The 9,571-nt window shown below is 36.9% G+C and overlaps 1 protein-coding gene across 6 annotated transcripts in view; it reads right to left on the bottom strand.

Moving 5' to 3' along the window:
• Positions 1-291: 291 nt before the first annotated feature.
• IFT25 (intraflagellar transport 25) overlaps positions 292-9,571 on the bottom strand; it is a 30,937-nt gene continuing 21,657 nt past the window's right edge. For all 6 annotated transcript variants that reach the window (XM_081485203.1, XM_081485207.1, XM_081485206.1 and 3 more), the window contains exons 4-7: positions 7,707-7,813; positions 6,029-6,097; positions 2,676-2,719; positions 292-489 (exon numbers count right to left, since the gene is read on the bottom strand). In XM_081485203.1, coding sequence (XP_081341329.1) covers positions 376-489; positions 2,676-2,719; positions 6,029-6,097; positions 7,707-7,813 — 334 coding nt within the window. In that variant the 3' untranslated portion in view covers positions 292-375. The remainder of the gene's footprint in view (positions 490-2,675; positions 2,720-6,028; positions 6,098-7,706; positions 7,814-9,571) is intronic.

The following is a 9,571-nucleotide window of genomic DNA, read 5'->3' as shown; positions in this document are numbered from 1 at the left end:
ACTTGTATGTTGTTTAAAGTCCATATTTTTCATTTAGCCCTTTGCATCAATCAATAAATTTTACAGTTAATGCACTGATATCTGAAGGGTACCATGTTAGATGCTGTGGAGTCACAATGTAGTACCAGTTGTTTTCATGTCTAGTTACGTACTTGGTTAAGCTGTATACTGAAACAAAAGCTTTTTTTTTTTTTGCAAAAGCTCTCTTATGACCTACATGTTGGCCATCACTGCTGTCTGATGAACCAAATTCCTACAAAATGTTGAAGTGAAAAATAAAACTGAAACAGATTGATACAAATTCCTTTAATAATGACAACTTCATGTTTAAATAAATATACTGTTAAAAAATAGTGCATGGGTATATTATAATTACTAAGAAAGATCTGAGACTGCTATTCCCTCTGCAGAAATGCTATGCACAGATGCAAAATGATCAAAGGCTGATACAATAATGAATCTCAAGTAAGTGACATGGCCATCACGTGCCTGTAAGGGAAAAAATAAACACAGGTGATTTAGCAATTCTAGTTAACTGCTAAACAAGCAGTTAGCAGATGAAAGGGTTTGATACAAGAATAATATTCTAAGTATATAATGATTTATAAGATACAATGTTCAGAAGAGAAGCCAGCCACATATAACAATATGGCTGCTGTGACATGTAACAGCCAAACATCAGCCTTGGTTTGAGGAAGAATGCAGGTGGAGCTAAAAACTGCACTGTACAATTCTGATTAATTTTTAAAGTATTTTTCTAAAGTATTTTTCATGATAAAAGATTTCATTTGTTGGATGATGCCTCAGAATTCACTACCCTAAAACATTATTATACTTTTACATTTATATATTTTCTCTGAAAAGCAATCTGGCAATATATGTAAGAAGCTATAAATGTGTCTATACCCACGGACCCAGTATTTCCATTTCTTGAAATTTAATTATAGAAAATAACTAAAAAAGTGAACACCATGATAGCAGGAACAGGCATAAGATGTCCTCTGTAGTAGTAGTTATAACGACAGAGTGAGGAAAAAAGGAAATCAGTTAACTTCTATCTGAATACATTTAATTTTTAAATCATAATTATGAAGCATTTGATATAACATTAAATTAAAAAAAATACAAAGTTTTTTTATGTACACTATTGTAACTATGTAATACATTTGGTTAACAATTAGAAGAAAATAAGTATGGCAAAGGCTATTGTGACAGGTGCTAAAACTATGGATGATTTACTGCCTTCCATTCTCCCTTGTTGTTTAGTTGCTAAGTCATGTCCAACTCTTTTTTTGACCCCCATGGACTATAGCCCACCAGGCTCCTCCATGGGATTTCCCAGGCAAGAATACTGCAGTGGGTTGCCATTTCCTTCTCCAGGGGATCTTCCTCACCCAGGGATCGAATTTGCCTTTCCTGTATTGCAGGTACATTCTTGACCACTGAGCCCCCAGGGAAGGCTCCATTCCCCCTTACTCTTCTCCAAAAGTTCTATGATGCTGCCACCCTCCTTGACACACAATGACTCCTGAAACAAAATCCTTAGCAGAGGCTTACTCACCATAATCAATTAAACAATATGGAGAAAAACAGGAAGATAAAATTCAATCTAATTAATCATTTTTCTGTTCCATACTGGCCTCCTTGGGCTTCCCAGCTGGTGCTAGTGGTAAAGAACCTGAGTGCCATGCAAGCAGACGTAAGAGACACGGGTTTGATCCCTGGGTTGGGAAGATCCCCTGGAGGAGGGCACAGCAACCCACTCTAGTCTTCTTGCCTAGAGAATTCCCATGGACCGCGGAGCCTGGCGGGGTCTACAGTCCATAGGGTTGCACAGAGCTGGACCTGACTGGAGTGACTTAACACGCATGCGCAGCCTTCCCAGTCAGTGGGCACAACTGGGTGGTAGAGAAGATAATTAATAGGCTTCAAAAACTACAAAATATTTTGAAACACTGATTTCATAGCAGCTGCCAGTAAATTGTGAAGAGTGAAACTTAATGGACAAGGTACGTCTTTAACCCTTATTTAGAGAAATCTTAATAAGCACTACCACCTTAAAAACATTCTCAGTTGTTTCACTGTGTTTGTCTAAAACCAGGGCCTGACAAGCTAGGGACAGAGGAACTCGTGATGAGGCAGCAGCTTCCCCATCAGCGGCCATTCATTTCACTTGACAAGCAAAGCCCAGTGGAATGCTGTCAGAAAATGCTGGTTCCCTTTTCACCTCATCTCTCTTTGGCTTATTTGTTGCTGATCCTATACTCCAGTTCCCTTATCTGAATCTCCCTGTCCCTTCATGCTTAAATTAACATCCAATTTTGGCATCTCGACCTGTTTTGATTCCTATTCCATAAGGACTACAGAATCAAATGAAAAAAGGAAAGCAAATAAATACTTCAAAATAATGAACAAACAAAATAAAACAAAAATAAGTGAATTCTGTTTTAGCTTGGCTGTCATCCTGTCTATGACAGAAAAGAGCCTAACTTATGAAAGCTATGTTTAGATCATAATATTACTGAGAATAACTGCCTCTATTGGTTGGTTAGACATAGAACCTACAATATTATGAGGGTATTTAGTAATTTTACGACTATGGAGATAGGTTTAAAATTTAAATACATTGTGCTGGCTAAAGATAATGTATGTATCTTCAAAGTATATTTACTTACCAAAATTTCTTCATTTTGAAGCTGCCCCTCTGTATGTCCTAGATCTAAAACACAAATTTAATAGAATTGAGGTAGGGCTCAAACTGCATCAGGATATATTGAAATTTATTTTTAGCAAAACGTGATATATGATAAAATTGTAGTTAGACCAGGTATACCAGTGTTTTGGTATATGAAATCCAACATAAAAATAGAGATATTTGATAAAAAGATATAAAAGCTAAACTATTTATGAGCTATAAAATATCTGTGAGTATAAATAAAAGTAAATATAAATTATAGTAAAGGAATATCAAGTGAAGAATTAATAAAATATGAAAGTCCTTTTTAAGGATCAAGTTACTAACAGGTACTGCAGGCCTGAAAGCTGTCTCACCATTCTCATGGGTTCTGATTAGGGCTCAGTTTCTCACAATGAAGTTTCACTATGATGCTGAGTTATGCCACCCATGAATCGATCTTTTCTGGTACCCAGCTTCAGAAAACCTTTTATTAGTGTAATTTTAGGACAGATTAACTTATTTGGTCATGAGTTAATCATATCAAACATTCTTTTGGAAACATGAAATATTTCATTGATATAATAATATTCACAGTATTGTTATGTGGCAGCCTGGATGGGAGGGCAGTTTGGGGGAGAATGGATGCATGTGTATGCATAGCTGACCCCCTTTCCTGTTCACTTGAAACTATCACAACATTGTTAACCAGCTATACCCCAATAAAAAATAAAAAGTTTTAAAAAAAGAAATTCACAACTTAAAAAATAATATTGACAGTATTTAGAAATTAATTTTACTTACATCAAAATGTGAAAAGCGAAAGTTGCTCAGTTGTGTCCGACTCTTTGAAACCCCATGGACTATTAAGTCCATGGAATTCTTCCAGGCCAGAATACCAGAGTGGGTAGCTTTTCCCTTCTCCAGGGGATCTTCCCAACCCAGGGATTGAACGCAGATCTCCTGCATTGCCAGCGGATTCTTTACCAGCTGAGCCACCAGGGAAGCCCCAATATCAAAATAGTGTACATAATTTTAAAAGGCAGGCAGCACAAAAAGGGAAGTCTCTGGGAAGTAAAATTATGGATGACTTTCTTTCTGTTTCCTAACCTTTCTCTGAGGTAATGCAAAATAGTAATCCCCTGCTTGACCCCTTTTCCTCCAATCCTGCTCCCCAGAGGTAAATGTTTTCAACTGTTTAAGTTATTTTTCCTGGAATTATAATATGTTTCATGCTCCTTTTCTTGATTTATCCATTTTTTACTGACTTTATATTATAGTAGGTGAAAATTTATGTCTCTTGGACCAGTATTCTCTTCCTCCTCTTCCTACAAATTTTCCTTCCTGCCATCCTCTCAATTTTGAAATCAATACTTGATGGTTACACTATTGTCTATATGTTATTTACTGCTGAAATAAGTAATAAATTATGACACATTTTCTTTCTTATACAACTCCTCCTCCACTAGAAATTAGTAACTTCTTTCATTTGCTTAGTTTTCTTTTTAATTATGAAAAATTGAAAACTCTCAAACATACATAAAAAAGACAGGATATCACTCTTATATACCATTCTCTTGAATTTACAATTAACATTTCACCATACTTGATTTATCTAATTTTTTTTGTTTAGGTATTTTAAAGAAAGTCTGAGACATCATGATATTTCACCTTTAAATATTTGATTATCCATCTCTAAAGAAGAATATTTTCTTGTGTAACTGCAATGCTACTATCATACGACATTTTAAAAATGCTTTAATATCATATACCCAGTATATATTCAAAGGTCCCCATGTGTGCCTGCTCAGTCACTCAGTTGTTTCCGATACTTTGCAACCCCATGGACTGTAGCCTGCCAGGCTCCTCTGCCCATGGAATTTTCCAAGCAAGAATACTGGAGTGGGTTGCTATTTCCTACCCCATCAAAGGTCCCCATTGTCCCTCTAACCCCATTGTCCCTCTAAATGTCTTTTTATGGTTGGTTTATTCAAATCAGAATTAAGCCTCTTTTAATCTTGAACTTCTTTGTCTCCCACACACACATTTTCCCCCCATACCATTGACTTACTGAAGAGACCAAGTCAGTTGTATCATAAAACATCCCACATTTTCTCATATTGCCTCCTTGTGATTTCATTTGTTTTCTACCCTCTTTTCCTACGGATGGAGTTACAGCTAAAGGCCTGATTATATTTAGGTCTTTACCATATGTCTGGTGACTTGGGGCTATCTTTTGCTACTTATGAATAGATCACTGGAAAACAGTACATGAGCCAGACTCACTGACTACCAGATTTCCATAGGGTGACCACGAATGAACTAGCCTTTCTCTGTATCCACAGATCTTTTGGGACCATTCAGTTTCTCCAAAGATGAATCCTCCAATCTTCTGGCTGGGGCTATATTTCTGGTCACTGAGCAGACCACAGGAAGGAGGCTAGAGTTCCCACTATTCATTATATAGGCTTCCACTTCAATCTCCTGTTTTCCACTCGATGTCTCACTCATTCTCTTTACTATGACTGGTCTCCCTGAGTCCTAAGACTCAGCATTCAAAGTTCCTAGTCACCTCTTGGGGGTAGTTTGTGGGAGGACGGTACCTAAAGTCTTTTACACTTTGTAAATAGATGTTCCACCAATCACTTTTCTTGTCCATGCCTCATTCAAACTTTCCATGGTACCTTTGCCTTCAAGTTTCTGGGATTCTATTGGAAAAACTTCCTTGTCAGGTACTTAAACTATAATCTACTCAATTCTGCTACAGAAGTTACTACTCCTCCAACTGCTTCCCTTCTTCCATAATATATATTGACCTCTCATATCTGTTTTGAATTCCTGGTTCTCTGTTCATTTTTATTTTTTGCCCTTGTAGGTTTATGACTCATTTTACTCCTTTATTATTATTTTCATGGTATTTTGGGAAGGAATAGAGATAGACACATAAAGGCAACATGCTGTCTTTTATGGGAGGCCACCAATTCTGCCAATAATATTTAAATAATACCATTAATCAGGAAGGAAAGAAAGATTAAAAACTAATATTTATTGCTTGTCTACCATATGCCAGACACTGTGTTCACAAAAACTTTAAATGGTGATATCATCTCTATTTTTCAGGTAAGGATTCTGAAACTCAGAAAAATTAAGTAACAAGTTAACCATTACATAAACAGGAAGTGAAGAAGCATCTTGGTACTCAAATTTGAATTTTTCTAGGTTTATCTAAATACGTCATAAGAATCATTCAGGCCATCTTTCTTCCCCAAAATGAAGCCCAGTTGGAAATATAGACTAAAGCACAATTCTCTACCTGCTCATGATCAAAATAATGCTGGTGAAACAAGCACATACCTCTTTCAATCCACTGCTCAAAATCAACTGGCTCTTTAGAAGTACTCTTTTCAATCCTCAAGGTCCGCACTGACATTGTAAATAAACGAAAATAAAGTGTTAATTATCTAAATTATCTACTTAATTCTATGTTGCTGTCCCTTGATTTCTTTTTCCCTCTGTCTAAGACTGGCAGGCATTAGTGGGAATGCACAAAGGACTGGGATCAGGAACATCATGTTCTGAAAATCACTCACCGTTTTTCCATAAATCCCTACGGTAAAGTACAGTCTGGGTAACTGTTACCCTACAAGTGTTTGCAAGCCTATAACACAAAGCTAACAGAGCCTTTTTGACCATCTGGTTTGTTTTTGTTTATTTTTTTTTTGGTACACTGGTAAATAATACTATTAGTGGTCTTGATCATAAAACTTTACGCAGAAACTACTATAAGTCAGACATATTCATTCACTCTTGACTTCAACCTTAGGAGAAAGGTATTATTAACCTGCTTTACTGGTGAGAAAACAGGCTTAAATAAATCAGACAACTTAGAGAAGTCAAGCAAAATGTTCAGTGATACAGAGCTAGTAAATACCAGAACTAGAATTCAAACTTTAGGTCCAACTCCAGAGCCTTCACAATTAATGGAGAGAAGAAAAGAATGCAGTCATCTTCCTTCTGCACTGATTTTTCTCCTTTACCCCTAAACCAGTTCCCTTCACTCCAAATACATTCTTCTTCTCTGTTCTCCACCCTGAGGGAGGATCCCTGGGGACTGAACCTCCTGGATTTACTTTCCCACTGCCTACTGGTTGGATTTGGCCAACTGCAGGGACTGGGAGGAAACTGAAGGGCAGTAGGGAACTGAGATCAGGTTGTGTTTTCTCTATTCCCTTCCTGCTTCAGTGTTCTGTCTTTGGCAGTGGTTATGCTCCTCCCTGGTTACAGCTCCTATTGGGCAGGCCCTTATGTATAGGCTCCAGTTCTCCTTGGGCTCCAGCAAATACTATTTCCTTCCTTTGGCCCAGGGAGGTAATGGCTTACTGCTATAACCAGTTCTGGGTGTCTTACCATCCCTAGCTTGTTCCCTTAACCCAGGCCATAATTCTGTAAGTGGTCCCATCCATAATGTTTCTTCATTTGAGCCACCTGGGATGTATCCTGTTCCCTACCATGATTTTGTCTGATATACTTTGTCCTTAAACAAACATAAAACAGGATTAGGATGATGTTCTAGTGGAAGATACTCTTCCTAAATCCCTCAGAAAATGGCCACATTAATAAAAGAATCAAAGTTACCAAATGCAAATAATCAGGGTTGTCCGATTTTCAGAAAGAATTTGACAGAGAACCCCTAGCCAAAAGAATCTGGAATAAAGATGTGAAGAAACCTAGTGTTCTGGCAAGTTGGCTTCTTAAATTCATCATAGGATCTTTTGCCAAAGGCTTTCACATAGTAAATTGCATGGAAATTATTATGTGCTTTGGAAGGGTTTCAAATTTGCAGTTTCAGAGAAGTTAACTGTGCTCAAGACAGTTAACCCATACTCTCCACCCATCAACCCCAGCAATAAAACTGGATTCCATGCTGTAAAAACAATCAAGTGTTTTGCCAAAAGTTTACGTATGTGCATTCTGCCTATGGAAAAACTGAAAGATGAAAATTAATGAAATGAAATGAAAATATCATGCTTACCAAAGTAACTCTGGATTACAAGCTTTTCAATCCTCACATGTTTGTGAAAACATATAATGAACTCTTGGGGAAACATTCCTGTGGTGGTCCAAAAAGTTTCTGGATTTCTATTGTTAATTTTAAAGAAAAAGAGAAAAGAACAGCCAAATGTTTAGAAATGCTTAATCACAAATTTTAGTGAATAAATACTAAAAAAAATAAACCACCATTGGATTCTTACAATCCCTTTCTGTTTATTCTGCCTCTAGTATCTCTCCCCAACTTTAACAATTCTTTACAACCACCAGATATATTCTTTAAAACATGGAATTGATGTCACTCTTGTCTAAAATCTTACAGTGATCCCTTATTGCCTATAAATCTAAACTCCTTAGTATGGCATTTAATGATCCTGTACAATCTGGTCCCATCATTAAGTATACTGTCCCCCATCATGATATCCTCTCTCATTACTGTAGTCACATTGGACTGATTAAAATTCTGCAAACACGTCATGCAGACTCATTCCTCTGTGCCTTAGTTCATGAGATTCTCTTGACCTAAAAAGCCTTTCTTCCCTTGCAAAAGTTTATTCACTTTTTGGTCACATCTCTCCAAGCCCACCAAACCACAATCACTTTCTCCCTCCTTTGCACTCACCTCATAAACAGCACCCAGTTTATATTAGCACTTTTTTCATGTATTTTTATTACTCCAGCTATGCCTTCTTTAAGTCCAGTTACTTTCTCTTACCTTTACATCCCCAGCAACTATCACAATGGCTGACCAACAGTAGATACACAGTAGACGCTTGTTGAAAAAATATCAAAACATGCACTCAAGGGTTAGCTATATAATATAAAAAATTACACACACATACACACACACTTATAGTATTGACTATATAAATAATCATTTAATTATATAAGATTTTTTATTTCTTATTTGGAGGTAAAATTTACCTACTGGGAAATTTCTCTTAAATGTACAATTCAATGAGTTTTGATAAATGTATATGCTTTTCTAACCAATACATCAAGGTAACTAATAGCCTAATCAAGATAAAGAACACTTCCATTACTCTAGAAGTATCCTTTCTCCTTCTCTCCAGACAATCCCTACCTCCTTTAGGCAACCACTGCTCTGATTCTTATTACCATAGACTATGCTATAATTTGTTTATTCATTTTTTGTTTGATTTTTTAAAAAAACATTTATTTATTTTTGGCTGCATTGAGTCTTTGCTGCTGTGCAGGGGCTTTCTCTAGTTGCAGTGTATGGGTTTCTCACTGCAGTGGCTTCTCTTGTTGCAGATCATGGGCTCTCGGGTGTGTGGGCCTCAGTAGTTGCTGCATGTGGGCTCAGCAGTTGTGGCTCGCAGGCTCCAGAGTGCAGGCTCAGTTGTTGTGCTGCATGGGCTTAGCTGCCCCACGGCATATGGGTTCTTCCTAGACCAGGGATTGAACCAGCGTCCCCTGCATTGCAAGGTGGATTCTTAACCAGTAGACCACCAGGGAAGTTGCTTGCTTGATATTTTTGTTGAATATCTGAATTGTTTTCAGTTTTTTACCATTATGAATAAAACTTCTATAAACATTCTTGTACAGGTGTTTTTGTGGAAATGTTTTCATTTCTCTTGGATAATTACTAGGAGTGGAATTGCTGAGTCATAAGGTAGAGGTATATTTAATTTTATAAGAAAATGTCAGACTTCCAAAGTGGCTGTGCCATTTTACATTCCTAACAGAAATGTAAGGGAATTCTAGTTGTTCCACGTTCTTGCCAACATTCTGTTGTCAGGCTTCTTAGCTATTCTAGTGGATGTGAAATGGTGTCTGACTATGGTATTAATTTGCATTTTCCTGATGACAAATGATGCTAAGCCT

This window comes from Giraffa tippelskirchi, chromosome 5 (assembly GCF_054371585.1).
Source record: "Giraffa tippelskirchi isolate mGirTip1 chromosome 5, T2T-mGirTip1v1.2.pri, whole genome shotgun sequence".
NCBI classification, from domain to species: Eukaryota; Metazoa; Chordata; class Mammalia; order Artiodactyla; family Giraffidae; genus Giraffa; species Giraffa tippelskirchi.
Note: the sequence above shows the minus strand (reverse complement) of the source record. Positions and strands in the feature narration are given on the sequence as shown.